We start from the raw sequence: 18,504 nt of genomic DNA, 5'->3' as shown, positions 1-18,504 counted from the left end.
AATGCTGCACAAGCAATTATAGGGACTTCCAAGCCTTGGGGGGTGGTATGTATGGGTGGGTGGGGGGAGAAAAACCCGTCCTCCAGCAAAGAATGACGCATGCACAGAAAGTGAAAAAGATGCAAAAATTCGTGCGCAGGAGGTAATTTATTGGATTGGGTGTCTCCTAGCGTTTAGTGAGTTGTGAATTGGGTACAGAATTAATCCTCGGTGGGGGGCAGTTAACTCCAGGACAGTTGGTTGGATGGCTCATTCGTTTAGGGATCTCAATTTGCCGAGCCAGAGGTTGGGAGTTCGGTCCCCCCCACTGTGCACGCGCAGAGAGGAGCCAGCCTGGGGGGCCTTGGGCCAGCTGCACAGTCCCAGGGCGCCCCTAGTGGAAGGAAATGGTAATACTCCTCGGAGTACTCTTTCGTTGGAAAACCCTGAAAAAGATCGCCATTTGTCAGCCCTTGACAGCTCATGATTCATATTATACTCCAAAAGAAATGCACAACGGGATGATTTCTGCCAGGAACGGCCAGCATGGTAGAATTACCCATCTGTCTCTCCCTCTCTCTGTCCCGTCTGCATCTTCCTTCTCATCCAAGCAACTCAAAACTGGGATTGCCTCTTCCCAATTTTTTCTCACAGCAAACCTGCGAGGTAGGTCAAGTCAGCAGAGTGCAACGTGGCCAAAAGGCATCCGGTGAGGGAGACCTAATCCAGATCTCTGAGTTCCCAAGTCCCAGCCCTACCCTGTAACCACTGCCCCTTACATGCTTTTTAATCTGCACCCTGACCCAGGAGAGGAAAGGGACAGAGTGTTCTGTTGCCAGCCCTTGATTGACCTCTGTGTGTGTTTGTGTGCCTTGAGATCTTCTTGTGTTTTTCCTCCAAATGTGGAAGGTGGTTGAGCTGTGCAGATGGGCAAATGGGAGCTTCCCGTAATTTCGGTTTGGTGCTCCAGACCTTGGCCAGAAATGTCTGCAGGTGATTGAAAGCCTACAAAGAAGACGCTGTGGAACTCCCTGCTACAAGATGTAGGAATAGCTTCCTGTAGTTGGATACATTCGTGGAGGTTCGCGGGTCATCCATGGTGGTTAGGCAGGATAGTAAGTTAGTTAGTTAGTTAGTTTCTGGTATCATAAGGCATTGTGTATCACGTCTATTGGCATTAGCTAATGTGGTTCAACTCTTCAACTAAGATTTGGGAGCCCTGCGTTCAAATCCTGGGCCACGTGCTTTCTCCCAAGCTGAGCAACCTCACAGCTGTTGTGAGGCTGAGCATGCCACGTTTGTGCTCACTGAAGGAGAAGTGGGAAATCAATAACAACAAATAAATCACGTCCCCTTCCTTACTCGCTCTGACAATGGGCTGATCTGACCGAGTCCATTTGGCTTTTATATTCGTAGGCAGGGAAAGCTACCGGGGAGAGTTTTTTCCCCTCCTCCAGCGTCTTCTTTCTTGCTTTCTTTTTTCCCTTTCAGCAGCTGGTCTTCCTCAGGGAAAGTCACCGAAGGGCAGAAGAAAAGATTGACTAGGGGCAGTGGCTCCCAACCTTAGGTTTCCAGATGTTTTTGGACTACAACTCCCAGAAGCCTTCACCACTCCTGGTGCTGGCCGGGATTTCTGGGCACTGCAATCCAAGAACACTGGACCCAAGACTCTTTGGTCAACATTGCTTGCTTCCTTCTGAGCCACCAGCTCGGCTGTTAGCCTTTTTTTTGTTTTGCACCGAATTTTTCTTTTTGCACCAATTCTTACCTCAAAGCACCAACGCGGTTCTGTTCCGAAGAGAGCGAGCGAGAGCGCGCACCCCCGAGAAAGAGAGAGAGAGGAAACAAAGGAGCGAATGTGGGTTGGAAAAATGAACAACCCATCTCCCCTTTCTCCTGCAAGCCTCGGTTTGCTCCCTCCTCTGCCTCTTGGCTCCGTGCGGCCTCCTTTTCTGGCCGAGGGGCGGAAATTGACAGGAGATGAGCCAGCGGTGCCAGGAAGAAAGCTATGCTTAGATCTCCCGGATCGATACCATTTGCATCGTGAATGGCGGGGAGAAGGGGGCCCGGGGAGAAGGAGCGGAAGCTCTCGGGGGCGAGGTGAGGGGCTGGTGGTTGCGATCGATCCGGCTCAGCTTTGTAAATCGGCCGAGGGAAGGGGCTTGTTTACTGCAGCCGGCGCAACCGTTTCCCAGCTTTAACGTTCTGGGCCGTGGGCTTAGCTTTCTCTTGGATACGTTTCCCCCCTCCAGAGCCTTCCACCTTCCAAATGCGTTGGGTCCAAAGCCAACGGAGAACCGCTCTTCCCCTCCCATCCTGTGCCTCACACACAAAGGTGGGGTCTGCTTTTCCCCTTGCAGACAGACAGACAGACAAACAGGGGTTCCTCCCTTCTTTGGGAGGAAACACGATATATCTTTCCCTGGGACCCCGTCATCTATATTCTCCCCCTCTCCTGACAGCACTCAAGTATGGCTTCTAGCTCCCCTTTTGCCAATCCTCCTGGGGCTTTTGCTCTGCAGCTGCCCGGGGGGACGGTGGGGCTCCATGAGTTAGGCATCTAGCTTGTGGAGGCTGGGAGTTCAATTCCCCACTTTGTCTCCAGAGAGAAGGACCAGCCTGGGTAGCTGTGGGCAAGTTGGAGAGGCTCAAGGCACCCGGGAAGGAGAAGAAGGAGAAGGAGGAGGAGAAGAAGAAGAGGAAGAGGAAGAGGAAGAAGAGGAGGAGGAGGAAGAGGAGGAGGAAGAGGAAGAGGAAGAAGAAGAAGAAGAAGAAGAAGAAGAAGAAGAAGAAGAAGAAGAAGAAGGAGGAGGAGGAGGAGGAGGGAGCGGTGGGCAACATCTCAGTACCCTTTGCCTAGAGACCCTTCGAAACAGTTGCCCCTAGTCAAAATTGATTTGCCTACACCTCAAGGAAGTCTGCATAGTTATAGCTGCTTAATACCACCTTTATCTGCCGTGGCTCTCTTAGGGAGCCTTGGGCTATGTAGTTTGGTGGGAGCATTGGCATCCTCTGTTCTGGGACAGCAGGGGAACAAATTCATCACTCTACACTGCCCAGTATTTTGGAAGGGGAGTGCACGGTAGCTAAATGGGAATCAAAGTACTACTATACCAGTAATCGGGGGCAAAGTCCTGCGCGGAGTACCTACCGGTGGATGTTTGGGTTGGGACTAAGCAGCCTTGAAACCTGGGGTCTCCCTAGAAGATGAGCAAGCCTGCGTGCAGGCGCCTGTCACACATCTACCCCAGTGACTCTTACGGTGGGCTGGAACTGCATTTTCGCATCGCCTGTAGGGCTCCGAGCATCCGCCTCTCGATGAGCCAACGTGAAGCGCCGAACCCGCGCTTTGTGTCCATCTCTAATTGTGAGCGATGGACGAGCGCTTCCTGTCCGAAATGGCCCCGCTCAGCTCCTGCAGAATCAAGTCCTGGGGCTTCCTTAAGGAGTCGGCCCCTCTCATGTTTGGCTTTCCTCTTTTCCTGCTGCCAACTTTTCCCAGCATGCTGGCCTTCTCCAGGGAATCGTGCTTTTTTGTGATGTGCCCAAAGCGGGACAGCTTCCGCTTCAACGGTTTTGCTTCCTGTCATAGTTCTGGCTTAATTTAATCTAGGACTCACTCGTTCATATTTCGGGCACTCCAGGGTATCTGAAAAGCCCTATTACAATGGCTGTATGTGATGGCACATAACAACAACAGACCTCTTGGTTTTGTAACTAGGTACTACTACGTTCTTGTCTTTCGGCAGAATATTGCAGATGTTGGGAACTCTCGTCCTAAAGGTTAGCAAACTTTGAAGCCCAAGAGTTGAAGCTGGACATTACAAACGGCTCTTCTTGCTTTTGTTAAGAGGAGGTTAACGCAATGCTGGAGGCTTGCAAAAACAAAAGAGAGAGAGAGAGAGAGAGTCCCCCTCTGCTCTCTTTTTGCGGATTGTTTTTTTAAAAAAGATGTTTGTTAAACTGTTTTCTTGTAAGCGATGCGATTCCACCTTCCTGCGTCCAAGAAACTCTTTTGGGTCTGAATTGACCACGTTTCTGCTCCTGCCCCCTTCCCAAGTTGGAATGTTTGGCTGCAAACCAAGGAGACACACACACACACACACGTGTGTGTGTTTGTGTGTGTGTGTGTGTGAGAGAGAGAGAGAGAGCAAGAGAGCATGGATTTGTATGCTTTCGGCCAGCACGGGGGGGGGGGGAAGCAAAAACATTGGAGATGGGCATTCCTTCCCGTAAATTCATTGGCAGACAAGGCAGATGTGAAAAGCAGGCAGGGAGTAGATGCAAGAGAGGAAAAGTCCATGGAAGGAGGAAGGAAGGACTCGGATTGCCAGCCCACGGTCGGTTGTCCTTCAGCATTTTGCAGCTGAATTTGAGGAACAGGCTTGCAAATTTCCTTTTTAAAACGTGCCTTCAAGTCAGTTTTGACACCACAGCCCCTAGGCAAAGAATACTCAGAAGTGTCTTTGCCATTTGCTTCTTCTGGGGGGGTGCCCTGGGACCACTGGGCAGCTGGCCCAAGGCGACCCAGGCTGGTTTTTCTCCCGGGAGCATCTGTGGGGGGAATCAAACCCCCAATCTCTGGCTCCACCGGCAGAAATCTAAACCACTGAGCTCTCCCGCCAGTGGTAATACCTTTCGCCTCCCACAATAAAATCCACAGCTTGAGATTCCCGTCTCTAGCTTTGCCAAGTCTCTGGTCACTAACCAACATGGAACCGGTACATGAAGCTGTAACTTTTCCCGTTTGGGGAGGCTGCACCGCTTTAGACTGCTGGTGCAGATGTTGTGTGAGGATCCCGTTCCATCGCCCCTTGCACCGAGAAAGCTAGCTTCTCAAAACGGGTTTGTCTCGGAGCCGCCTTTTCCTCCCACCCTTGGGTTGGCCAGCTTTCCATCTGTAGGAGATTGGCTAGGATGGGGAAGCCGTTCCATGGTGAACGGCCCCCTCGCTCAGACTTGAGCGCTCATGCGCTTGCGCAAGGATGGTGCATCTTCGGCCAGAGCAGCCCAGACACCACTTGACATCCTTAGGGTGAAGCGGGGGGGGGGGGAACCCAGCTGCGCTTGGAATGAGGTCTGGCTAGTTTGTCATGGAATGCGGTTTCCTCTTCTTTTTTTAAAGTGGGGGCTTTGTAACTGATGCTCCCTTTCCTCGCTCAGATCTGACGCTTTGTTTACCCACTTCATTTCTGTGTTACATTTGGCTCTGCTGTCCCTTTCCGTTCATCCCTCCGATGTTGTCTTTATCAGCGTGTTTCCAGTCTCCTTCCTTTCCTCCCCGCTGCCTTTCCTTTCTCCCCTCTTCCAGCCGGGAGCTTTCCCCACGTGAGCCAGACTACAAATCCCATCCTTCCTCCCTTTAGCTGATGGGAGAGGTAGCCCGAAACCCTCTGAGTATGCCAGGTGGTCTCTTATTGCACTCAGGTTGGTATGGGGACCACCCTCCTCCATTCCGTGTCTGGGGGGGACCACAAATCCGACCCACTGTAGCCACCGTACTCCTTGATAAGGGATGATGGAGGATATAGTCCAAAAAAAAAAATGTCTGGAGGGCCGCAGGTTGCCCACCCTTGCTCTGAAGAAATCTTTCTCATGTGAAAGGGAATTGAATGACCTTGGTTCCTCGTCTTAGTTACTGAGCATAAGAGTTTTTTGGTAAACATGCTTCACTTTGATCCCTAGAGCAGTGGATGCCAACTTTGGGTCCCCAGATGTTCTTGGACTGCAACTCCCAGAAGCCATCACCACAAGCAGTGTTGGCCACAATTTCTGGGAGTTGTAGTCCAAGAACATCTGGGGATGTTCCCAAGGTAGAAAAACCCTGCAGTAGGAAACATCTCTGGACTTGTCTTTACCCTGTGTCATTGTTTATTTCCACGTTCAAGGTCACCCTGATGTAGAACAGCCCTGCAAACCGGATGTTCGGACGTGGAGCCCAAATTCGGCCGTCATCAAGCAGACGGTCCCCCCAGCTTGCCCTGAACCCCAGGGTTGCTATCTGGAGCTGGAGTTTCAGTACCCAGTGATTCCTGAGTCTCTAACCATCTGGGTGACGTACGTCTCCTCCGACTGGGATTCGAAAGAGGCCGTCAATGACATCAAGCTCCTATTGGTCAGCGGCCGGAACGTCTCTCTTGGGCCTCAGAACTTCTTCTGTGACGTCCCCATGACCATCAGGCTGAACCGCAAGAAAGTGAACGAGGAGGTCTACGGCGTCCAGATCTACACTTTGGACGAGCTGCTGGAGATCGACGCGGCCATGATGAGCTCTGTCCCTCAGAGCCGGCAGTGCGCCGACTGCCAGGCCATCCGGTACAAAGTCACCCGGGACCCTCCTTTCCAGAAGGGTTCCTCGGTCATCATCTCGGACCTCAGCCGGAAATTTGTAGACACGTAAGTACCGTACACCAAAAATGTTGAAACCCCCCCCCCAATCCCCTGAATCTGCCCGGTCTTGTCTGTGTTTGGAAGTTGTACAGGGGTTGGCCTGGTTAGGATGTGGATGGAGATGACTAAGGATGATTAGGAAGAGGCCAAAGTTCAGTTGCACGGCTGGTGTTTTGCATGGTGAACCTCCCAGGTTCTACCTCCAAGATCTACAGGAAGAACTAGGAAAGAATCAATTTTTTTGTAATTTTGGAGGGTAAGCCTGGTTAGTACTTGAATGGTATAATCATAGAACCGTAGAACAGTTTCTCTGATCCAGTGGACAGGGGACTGTTCGAGATGCCTTAGTCAGGGAAACGGCGGATGAGGGAGAGGTTTACGTCTCCCTCTTCCACAGTGAGTATTCCAAAGTGGACGCTCACAAGTGCTTTCAGTTAAAAATGTAAAAATATCCTGTTAAAACACTGGGAAGCTGGATATGCCTTTCCTGCCTCTCATCTGATCTGATGCTTAGCTTCAGGAAAAGGTGTCATTCAAGGCTGGAGTTGTCTTGATTATTTCACGTTGCCTGCAGTAGACTTGAGCTATTCTTATCTGTAGCCCTGGGGGTACGAATATGAATCGTGGGGCCACAGGTGCCAAGGAAGCCCATTCCCTCCCCCCTGAACCCCTAACCAGAGGCCACGCAGCGCTGGGGTCCTTCACTGTCATTGCCGTCGTGCCAAGCTCTGAAGAACCCTGGCCGGCACTTCCCTGCCTCCCCCTGCAGCTGACCACTCTGATGTGGAATCTACTTGCTCAGCTGATGAGTGGTCAGCTGCATGGGGAGGCAGGGAAACGCCGGCCAGGGTCCTTCCCAGCTTGGCATGACGACAATGACAGCGAAGGACCCCAAGCACTGCGTGGCAACCAGTGAATAGACCAGCCAGTTCTTGGTGGAGGGAATGGGCTTCTGTGGCACCTGTGGTGCTGTGATTTGCATTCGTACCCCCAGGGATATGAATACGAGTCACACATGTCTAGTTTGCAGAGATAAATGGAAGACACCTACATACACAAAGAAGAGAAATGTCCTCAGTAGAATTGGACACGTGGCTACACGTGGCCATCCCACCACATCTGGAGGGTTGCAGGTTGCCTGCCCCCCATGAGGTCATCTCACATGCCATCAGGAACTCTGGCTGTCATCAGAAGAGGAAACCGTTTGTGTTCTGGACTGCAGTCCAGCGTGAGCTGTTTTCTGTTGATCCCATGATGTAAGGCAGCGGTTCCCAGTCTGGGGATGTTCCCAGATGTTCTCGGACTGCAACTCCCAGAAGCCTTCCCCGCTAGCAGTGCCAGCCAGGATTTCTGGGACTTGTAGTCTCAGCACATCTGGGGAGCCAACTGATGTAAAGGAACAGCGATCTAGCCCAAACTCAGCCCGTGGCCAAGCTAAGCCTTTTTGTTTCCGAAAAAGCCGGGCGGCTGTTGTGCGGGGCTCGGCCAGAGCCATTCCCAAATGGATGGAAGGGTCAGTTTCAGGGATCATCCTCTCAACAAAGCAGTGTTTTCCAGTGTGATCCCTTTCTCGTTGTCCGATCGCACCCTCTGTCCAAAGCTTTCAAGGGTTCCTGGCTCAGGACGGACGTCAAATTCCTGACGGCTGCCCGTCAGTCAACACTATGGCTGGTTTCCGCTGCAGGGTGGCAGCCGCCAGCCAGCCCTCCCGTCAGCTCGGAAGGGCTGGCATGAAGCGCCCTCGGAGAGGCCGTTCTGCTGGCGGCCAAGACAGCCTCCTGCTGGCGTGCGTTTGGCTCCGTTCGCAGCACGGAGGCTTGGGATAACATGACCCCTGCTGCGTGCGAGAAAAAAAATTCTAATTTTCCGTCTGCGTTGTTGAAAATCGTTGTTGGAATCCATCACCTCAGCTGCCCCTGTTATGACATTCCTTCTCACTCACCCATCTCTCGTCTGTCTGTCTTGGGTTTTCTGAAGCCCCGCCAGCCAGCCGAACACATGGGGGCCAAGCCTTCAGATGCAGCTGCCAGATCCACCTGTTATGGGTGGGGGTGGTGGTAAAAAAACAAGAACCCCACCCCAAAAATTCAAAACAGTCCTGTTCCAAAGGAGATGCCGAGATTGCGATACACAAAACCACCTCAAAATGGCGAGAACCAAAGGCAGAAAAAAAATCTCTGTCTTCTGACCTTGCCTTTAGTGGGACTGCTGAACGATTACAGATAAAAGCCCGTTGCTGCCTAATACATTCCGAAGCCCATGCTCCACCGCAGGAGTGGTGAGCTCCAAAGCTGAGTGGCAGAGGATGTGGCTTTCCGCGCCCAGAAAGCTCCCCCGTTGACATCGCTGTGGGAGATGGTGGAAGGCCTTCGAGAAAGCGTGTGTAGAGAGAGATCGTTTATATTTGGTTAAAACAAACAAACAAACCCACATTCCCCTAGAGTCATAAAATTATATGGTTTGAATATACGGGAATCTGGTTTAATCTCTTGCTCCAGCATCTTTGACAGCCTCTCTCTAATAATAACACAATTGGATGCCGTCAAGTCAATTCCAACTTATGGCAACACTTTCCAGGTAGACTCTTTTCTAGGTAGAGCGTGCTCAGAAGTGGTTCCCCTTTCCCTTCTGCTGGGGGGTAGCCCTGGGATCATGGCTGGGTAGCTTTTGCCCAAAGCCACCCCCCCAGGCTGGCTCTCCTCCCAGGAGGCCCAGAGGAGGGAATTGAACTCCCACCCAGACCTAAGATGTTGTAGGCATCCTTCGGTCTTGAAAGTCTATGGCCACGTGCTCTGTATGGAGAGCTTAGAACAGTGTCTCGTGTGGCTGAGAAGGCCAATTCAAGAGTGACGATCCCTTCCACACTGAAGACAAATACAATCTGTGCCCCGTCCAGCTCCCTGATTTTGCTGGTTTCGGGACGGCCTCTTTGCCTCGGCCTGCTGGACAAGGGTCTCTTCAAATTGGGAGAGGCCGTGATGCACCGCCTACCTCCAGGCTGAATGCTCAGAGGTCAAGGTTTCCCATCTGTTGAGGTCTATTCCTAAGGCCTTCAGATCCCGCTTGCAGATCTCCTTGTATCGCAGCTGTGGTCTCCAAACCTAAACCACAGAGTTATTCAGCCAACTAACTTCTCTTCACATGTTGCCAGTGAAGTTGGACACACACCACTTTTGAAGGTGCTTTGACCCACTTTCCTGACAACCTTGGAACAGATGAATTTGGTTTTTAAGGGTGAGCCTGTATCTATTTCCACCATCAGCCAGTTGTTCCGGGTTTGGCTATCTCCTGCACACTTTGTTTCCCCAAAAGGGCAGAACCCTAGTTGAACACAGAGCCAGGACATGGAAAGTGTGGACCTTTATGAGGATTTCAGAAGGGTGTGTGATGTTAAATCAGGACACCCTAAATGAAGAATTGGCACATGTATGTTGCATCCTCTAGAGTCAGACAAAAACGTGAGTGAACTAGGGACTGACTTTCGTAGTGACCTTAAGAGGGCTTTCAAAGTAAGTGAGATATTTAAGGATTGGCTTTACCAGTTCCACTCCCCCAGTGAGCTTCCCTGGCTGAGTGGGGATTTGAACCCAGGTCTTCTGAGCCCTAGACCATTACTCTATCCAGCACTTCCTGGTGCCATATTCCTTCCTCTATTGGAGGCAGGGTTCCTCTGTGTATTGGTGACCGGGAACAGGAAGGTGTAGATGCACCCCCGTTGTGCTGGCCAGCTTCCGAAAGGAACTGGTGGGCCACTGTAGCATGACGTCTATTTGATCCCTTTTAGTATTTGTATGTTCGTTGTTGTTAGCTTTAATATTGCCTTTTAAACATGTACGCCATCCTGGGTCCCTTTAAGGAGAACAGTGGGGTGAAAGTCGGACGGACGGACGGACGGACAGGAAGGAAGGAAGGAAGGAAGGAAGGAAGGAAGGAAGGAAGGAAGGAAGGAAGGAAGGAAGGAAGGAAGAGATTAGGTAGGTAGGTAGGTAGGTAGGTAGGTAGGTAGGTAGGTAGGTAGGTAGGTAGGTAGGTAGGTAGGTAGATAGATAGATAGATAGATAGATAGATAGATAGATAGATAGATAGATAGATAGATAGATAGATAGATAGATAGATAGATAGATAGATAGATAGATAGATAGATAGATGCCACGTCCCCTTTCCCAGTTGATGTTCAAGTGAACCGGGGAAGTGGTGACCCTCCTTGCATGGCTTGGACGCCTCTCCTCGAATGGCTTTGCCAAAACCGGGAGAGAGATCTGAGGGCAGCTGCAATAATAAGAGGGGGTGAGGGAGTGTCTGGGGCCTGCCTGGATCTCTTTTATTTACAAATGGTCTGCCTCCTACTTCTAACACCCTTGTAGGACTTCCAGCGCAGAATCAGAGATGTTGCTTTAGAGAGGCAACCCAACTTTCTCCTGGCGAAGCACGAGCTTCCTCCACCCCTTTTTAGGAAAAAGAGGAGACCAGTCAGAAACAGCCCTCTACGGACTCGTTTGTCTATTGCGAACGGGTTGGGCAGAAGTCGGAGCGTGTGGGAGGGGTGGGAAAAGGAGCCGGTCCTTAGGCTGCTGTCATGTCCCAGAACAACCTTGTCTGCAGGGACGGTAGCAGTGGTGGTGGTGGTTCTCGTTCTCTCTCTCTCTCTCTCTCTTCCCCTTCTCTCTCTGCGCGCACTTCAAAAGACATCTGGGGTTGTCAAGTATTTGCGCTGGCAATGCAGAGTTGCTAATCTGTCTCTCTGGCAAAAGGACCCGGAGTTGATGGGAGATTACCCGGGTAGGGTGTCCGGGTGTCCTCTTCAAAGGAGGCCAGTTCTCCCTTTGAAAGTCCGCCAGATGGTGGTACTCTTTTTGAAGGTTGTCGTTGTTAATGATGTTGTTGTTATGTGTTGTCAAGGTGTGCCCCCCCAACTTATGCCAGCCCCATGAAGGAGCTGTCTCCAAAATGCCCTGTCCTCAACAGCCCTGCTCAGCTCTTGTAAACTCAAAAGCCTGTGGCTTCCTTGAGGGAGCCAATCCATCTCGTGTTATTGGGTCTTCCTCTTTTCCTGCTGCCTCCCATCTTTTCCAGCTTGATGGTCTTTTCCAGAGAATCCTGCCTTCAACCCTTTTTTTTTTATAACTCCAGAGATACTTTGGACTTGATTTGGTCCAGGACCCAGTTGTTCGGCTTTCTGATGGTCCTCAAAGCTCTCCCTTTGGATTCCGACCTTAATTTAAAGGTGAGGATCCACCAAGGGAAGAGATCAGGGCTGCCCATGTGGGATTTAGCAGTGGGAAAACATGTGGGTTCCTTTTCACAGCGACGCTTAAAAGAGGATGTAAAGGGAGGCAGATAAGAAGGTGGGAGCCTGTTGATTAAATCCATTTATTTCTTGGCAGCCCTAATTGACCACCAGCTGATTAGTCCGGAGATGAAAGCCAGACCCTTAGCCCTTTGAAGCCCCTTTGCTAGGATAGATGCATTTAGCTGTTCTCTCTCTTTTAATTTTGCATTCTTTTTTTTTTAAGTCAAAACTTGAAGAAATATGGAGATTGGCACAAATTCTTACCCACTGTTTTAAACAAAAATTTCACCCATCCCTCCTAAGCGCAGGGCCTACTCGGTAGCGGCTCCCTCTTGCAAACCCTTTTTTCCAGGGAGATTCACTGATCCTGGGGGTTGGAGAAATATACAGTGGCGCCTCGTTTGACAAGGATAATTCATTCCGTTGAAATTGCTGTTAAGCAAAATCCTCGTCAAGCGAAATGAAAAAGCCCATTGAAATGCATTGAAACTGGTTCAATGCGTTCCAGTGGGCTAAATACCTCAGTGTCCAGAGAAGATCCTCCATAGGGGTGGCCATTTTCGGTGCCTGTAAAGCGAGGAATCCATCCTAAAACACAGTGGGGAGCCATTTTGACAGGGGGCGGCCATTTTAGAGCTGCCGATCAGCTGTTTAAAAATTGTTGTAAAGCGAAAAATCGGTTCCCGAAGCAGGGAACCTATCATTGTCAAGCGAAATTTCCCTATCTAAACATCGTTTTGCAATCGCAAAAGCGATCGCAAAAACTTAATCGTCAAGCGGTTTCGTCATTTAAGGTAATCGTTAAGCGAGGCACCACTGTATATAAAGTTCCAAGAACCCCCTTGCCAGTATTCTGGAAAGTGTATTTTCCCCCAGCCCTTCGGGTCTGTAAGGTGACTTTTCAGCCTTTGAGTTTGGGTGGACTTTTCAACTCTGGGCCACCTCTTTTAAGGGTTCAAGGCCTGATGGAGGATCTCATATATGAACCGTAACCAAAAAAAAGGGGGGGAACCCATTAATTGTCCCCAAGGGGTTAAGATGGGGAGGTCATGTGGAATGATCAGATGATGGGAAGCCATTGATGGAGTTATGCCAGGAATTTGAGTTTCGAAAAAAAAAACCCCTCTTCAATGGGAGAAGAAGAAGGCAGGTTGATGCCGCAGAGGAGACATGGAAGAAGCATCATCCATTACAAATAATTTTAAAAGCCAGCGTTGATTGGAAGCAGCTGATGAGAGGCAGCATCATGTCATAGTTAGAGCGCTAGACTGGGAGTTAGGTTGGATCTTGGATTTTGACTTTGAACAGCAAGACTCTGGACTGGTCATGCTTTCTCACCCTGCCTCGGAGAGATGTTGTAAGGATAATGTCCCAACGAGGGTCTTCAGAAAATGTTGCATTTCTCCTGTGGGGCCCTGATCCTCTTTTGCTTTTAGTTTGTGGGACTGTTTTCCCATATTGAAATGCCTTATGCATTTCTGCACAATATCCGACGTCCACATTTTCTGGGTTTCCCCCTCGCAAATGCATTTTGTTTTGCCTTCAGTCAAATTTACACTTTCTCCCCATTAAGCGAAGCATGCCTGCATGGTTTTGTTTTCAAGGACACTTATTTCCACCTCCAGGTTTAAAAAAAAATGTACATATCCTGCTGCCCTGCCCAACGGCTCCCGATCCTGAACGTCTGCAAAGATGCTTACTTTTGAGGAGAGGCGCTTTCTGTCTTTTGGGGAGTTTGCAGGAGAAGCAAAGGGGGGGGGGGAGGAAAAAGCTAGCTTTCCCCAAATGGCCAAAGCCAACAAAATTCTATTGTGCCCTTACTCTATGGATGTATGGTGCGCCATCAAGTCAATTCTGATTTATGGCTACCCTTTTTTCCCCAGGGTTTTCTAGGTAGAGAGTACTCAGAAGTGATTTAAAGTTCCCTTCTTCCGGGGGAGCCCTGGGACTCTGCAGCTTGCCCAGGGCTGCATAGGCTGGCTCTTCTCCCAGGAGGCCTGGGGGGGGGGCTCAAACCCACCACCCAGCCTCTGGCTTAGCAACCAGATGCCTAAATCACTGAGCTATCCAGCCAGCTACAGAAGTAAGAGACCTGCTTCTTAAGGTGTAAAACACACAGAGAGTTTTACGGGCATTTTGACCTACATTCTAATACAGTGGTGCCTCGCATTACGATTGCCCCGCATTACGGCAAAACCGCATTACGATGACGTTTTTGTGATCGCTTTTGTGATCGCAAAACGATGATCTAAATGAGCTTGTTTCGCTTTGCTATGATCCGTTCCCTGCTTCGGGAACCGATTCTTCGCAAAACAACGATTTTTCTACAGCTGATTGGTGGTTTCAAAATGGCCACCGGGTAAATAAAATGGCTCCCCGCTGTTTTCTGGGACGGATTCCTCGCAAGACAGCCACTGAAAATGGCCGCCCTATGGAGGATCTTTGCTGGACGGTGAGTTTCCAGCCCATTGGAATGCATTGAAGGGGTTTCAGTGCATTTCAATGGGCTTTTTATTTTCGCATTACGATGTTTTCGTTCTACAGCGATTTTGCTGTAATGAATTAACATCGCAATGTGAGGCACCACTGTACCTACGTGAAACTCCCAACCTCTGCCTTTGCACCCAGATCCTGAAACCACTGAGCTATCCAGCAGTTCTAAATAATCTTAGAATGTCAGGACTGGAAGGGACCTCGTGGGATCATCCAGTCCATCCCCTGTCAAGGAGGCCCAGTGGCGGAATCGAACTCCCCACCGCTGGCTCCACATCCAGAGGCCTAAAGCCGCTGAGCTCTCCAGCTAGCAAGAAAGAAAGACGGTCGCGACTCTAGCGCCACCGATATGGTCTTCTATTGATGAAAAAACTGGTGCAGAATATTACCCATCTCGTTTTTTTAAAGGGACAACGAGCACAAAATACAATAGAGGTGCTTTTTTTAAAAAAAGTAAAAAAGAAAAGTGTCCAGATGATATCATTATGAAAGATCTGCCGGTTTTCAGAAGTAACAGTCATAATGGTAATGAAACCTTCGGGCGGATAGGAAGTCATTTTTCCCCGATTGTGCAGGTCACAGTGATACATGCACTTTGTCCCAGTTTCCATTCGCTTGGCAGTCAATTTACAATTCTATTAGTCTTTCTCCCGCATCTCACATGATTCCTTCTTCTTCTGCAGCAGGAGATGCGAAGTAGATATTCTGGCTGCGCATAAAAATGTAAACATGTGTCCCCACGGCTGAGAAATTGTCCTTTGAGGTTAGCTATATATGCTTTGTTCATCTTGGTCCACGAGGGGGGTGGGCGGGCTGAAACCTGAGATAAAACGAGTGTAGCAGGCTCATGCTAATGAAACTTGAGAAAAATAATTCTTAAAGATAAAAGCAAAGAGAACGGTGTAACGATTTATTACAGGTGTTCTTCGTAACGCGGCAGTTCCAACTTTGCTATTGATTCAGGAGACCGCATTGTGATATTTTACTGCTTTGTTTGCATCTCTTATAATAATTCATAGCTTGGCATTCGTTTCTGCTGCTGTGGTCCTTTATGAGGCCAGAGCTGGTCTTTGTTAAGAGTGGGTGAGAATTGTTGCAGAATTTCTTGCCCTACACAGCAGAAGTGTAGAGACTCGGAGAAAATAGCTACAAGTTTCCCATATACAGTGGTGCCTCGCTTAACGATTACCTCATTAAATGATGGATGCGCTTGACGATGAGGTTTTTGTGATTGCTTTTGCGATTGCAAAATGATATTTAAATGGGCAAAATTCGCTTCCCGACAATCGGTTCCCTGCTTTGAGAACCGATTCTTCGCATTATGACAATCAGAACAGCTGGTTGTTGAGTTTCAAAATGGCCGCCTGCTGTGTAAAATAGTTCTCCACTGTGCTTTAGGATGGATTTTTCGCTGCACAGGCATCGGAAAATGGCCACCCTATGGAGGATCTTCGCTGGACGCTGAGGTATTTAGCCCATTGGAACTCACTGAGCGGTTTTCAATGCATTTCAATGGGCTTTTTTATTTTGCTTGACGAGGATTTCGCTCTACAGCGATTTCGCTGGAACGGATTATCCTCGTCAAGCGAGGCACCACTGTAGTCCACTTCTTTCTTATTAACTGCTACTTAAAGTCTCAATAGCTCAGCCTGAGACATTTATAGGATAAAGAATAAATTGTTCAATTACTTACAGTTGTGGATGGATCAACAGCAAACAAGGAACTGTCACCACCTCAGGAAAGAGAGGGAAAGAGAACATAGAGCAGAGAGGTGGGGCTGTCTTTGAATACAGAGGCAGGAAGGAATGATTGGTTAGTGCTGGGAAGATTGACAGCTCAGAAAGGTCCCTCCCAGCCACAACCCCAACAAGAATTGTGGTTCAGTTGGGTTCCAATCAGAGTTTGAATATGCCTTGACATCTAGGGTGGATAAAACTAGTGTGATGGGATCTGAATGTTGGAGAAACAATGGATCCATCCAGGCTCAAACCCTTGAGTGCTCAGTGCTGAAAGGTTTGAACCCAGTGTGGTGTCCTGGATAGGATGATGGATTAGGATCTGGGAGACCTGGGTTCAAATCCCCACTCAGCCACGTTGAGTCACTTACAGTATAGAACTGGTAAAAGCACTCCGGAAATATCTCACTGACCTTGAAAGCCCTATTAGGGTCATTATAAGTCCCTTCCAACTTGACAGAGTGTAACGCACAACATTCAGCCATATTAGCAGTGAATTGGGTTTAATTTCTCTCTCGGTCATTCACTTTTTAAGAGCTGCTCATCTTGAATAACTCTATGGCAGGCAGATGGTTCTCTCCTGACCAGAAATAGCTGCACCTCTAGCATTGGCTGGAAGTGGAGAATAAAGTAATTTTGACTTATTTTAAAAGACCATTTTAAAAAAACAAAACAGAATGCAGGAGAAAACAGACCTGGCCGATCTTCCATCCCGTTTTGGTTTCCAACAGAGGATGTGTTAAAACATCCCATTTTTAATGTATGCGGATACAGTGGGGTCTTGACTTGAGAACTTAATCCGTATTGGAAGGCGGTTCTCAAGTCAAAAAGTCTGTAAGTCAAGTCTCCATTGACCTACAGTGCATTGAAAACCGATTAATCCCGTAACAGGCCGTTTTTGTTCCATTTTGGGTTTTTTCTGGTCTGTAAGTCAAATCTCAGTCTGCAAGTCAAACCTAAATTTTGCGGCCAGAGAAGTCTGTAACTCAAAAAGTCTGTAAGTCAAGCCGTCTGTAAGTCAAGGGTCCACTGTATATAAATGAAGGCACTGTGTGTCATTTCGCCCATTATGGGTCCTCGTATCTGTTTTGTGCTATGGATGACATATTCTGTCCTGGCCAGGCTCCCCTGTCGTGACCCTATAAGGTATCTTTTAATCCCAAGAACTCTCTTGAATGTTATATGAGCGGACGGACATTTTCAGGCTGAACGATCACAGCAGCGAAGAAAGCCGAGTCTTGAGCAGGGCCGAAAAAGGGTCAAGAAGGGGGGCTTTTTTTAGCATCACTGGGGTGGTCCAGGTGGTCCCCAAGTTTTCCTTCTGAAATACTTGAACGGAGGGGGTGAGTGCAGATAACTGAAACTTTCCAGGAAGTAGGATCTCATCTCCTGTGTCATATCTTGAGCTTCCTCTGAGCTTCGTGGCGAGACTGAGGTCTCTTTCCATCTCTTTCAGTGAAGTAAGACTTGGCAGCTTGTACACCTACCGGGTTTCTGTCCTGTCCGGGGCGGAAGAGAGCGAATCCTCCCCTCCACTTGCCTACATCCACGGGAGCGGCTACTGTGGCGATGGGATTATCCAGAAGTAAGTAGAACTGCTATTTTCTGCATCACTCGTAGAGCTGCTTCTCTGGCCTCCGTTTAAGGCAACCTGCCGTTAGAAGAATGAGTGCTGAGAATGGGTGTCTGTCACAGCAGGCATTTTTCTCCACCCCCAGGCTGCTTGGGCTCCTGGGGGTAGCTTAAAGCCATACATTTCTCCAGTCCTGCTGATGAGGTATCTAAACTAAGGAAAGCCAGTCTGTGGCCCTAACCCCATGTTGGCCAAACCTCACCCACACTGGTGCTGGGGCAAAACCTGAGCATCTGGGTGACCAGGACGAGGGTGGGACACCCACAGAGAGAGACGGCAGCTTGCATAGACTCCCCCCTGTTTCTTTCTGGGCAACCATGAGGTCTGTTGGGTTAAAAGCATGTGTGTTTCGAAGGACCAATGACATCCACATTGTGTATATGTGGGTATTTGTGTGTGCAAGTTTACATAGTGTCATAAATGCCATATACATTTTACTTACGAATTTTCACTGCATACTCAAATAGTCTCCTCCTTGCAGTCTCCTCCACATTCTCTTTCTCTCTCCACTCATTCTTTCATCCATCTGTTCATCCTCTTTTTCTTTCATCCATTCACTCACTCACTTTTTCATCTATCTATCTATCTATCTATCTATCTATCTATCTATCTATCTATCTATCTATCTATCTATCTATCTATCTATCTATCTATCTATCTATCTATCTATCTATCTGTCTGTCTGTCTGTCTGTCTGTCTGTCCGTCTGTCCGTCTGTCCGTCTGTCCGTCTGTCCGTCCGTCCGTCCGTCCGTCCGTCCGTCCGTCCGTCCGTCTGTCTGTCTAGTCTGTCTAGTCTGTCTGTCTGTCTGTCTGTCTAATCTATCTATCTAATCTATCTAATCTATCTATCTAATCTATCTAATCTATCTATTCACTTATTCTTTCATCTGTTTGTTCATCCTCTCATTTTTTAATCCATTCACTAGCTTACTTACTCACTCACTTATCCATCCACCCACCAACCCACCCATCCATACATC

General features: G+C 49.0%; 1 protein-coding gene across 1 annotated transcript in view; it reads left to right on the top strand.

Annotated features, from left to right (window-relative positions):
* PAPPA (pappalysin 1) overlaps nt 1-18,504 on the top strand; it is a 160,207-nt gene that overhangs the window by 51,209 nt on the left and 90,494 nt on the right. The window contains exons 7-8 of the mRNA XM_072985014.2: nt 5,868-6,375; nt 17,346-17,474. Coding sequence (XP_072841115.2) covers nt 5,868-6,375; nt 17,346-17,474 — 637 coding nt within the window. The remainder of the gene's footprint in view (nt 1-5,867; nt 6,376-17,345; nt 17,475-18,504) is intronic.

Source organism: Pogona vitticeps, chromosome ZW-PAR, assembly GCF_051106095.1.
Source record: "Pogona vitticeps strain Pit_001003342236 chromosome ZW-PAR, PviZW2.1, whole genome shotgun sequence".
Lineage (NCBI taxonomy): Eukaryota > Metazoa > Chordata > Lepidosauria > Squamata > Agamidae > Pogona > Pogona vitticeps.
Note: the sequence above shows the minus strand (reverse complement) of the source record. Positions and strands in the feature narration are given on the sequence as shown.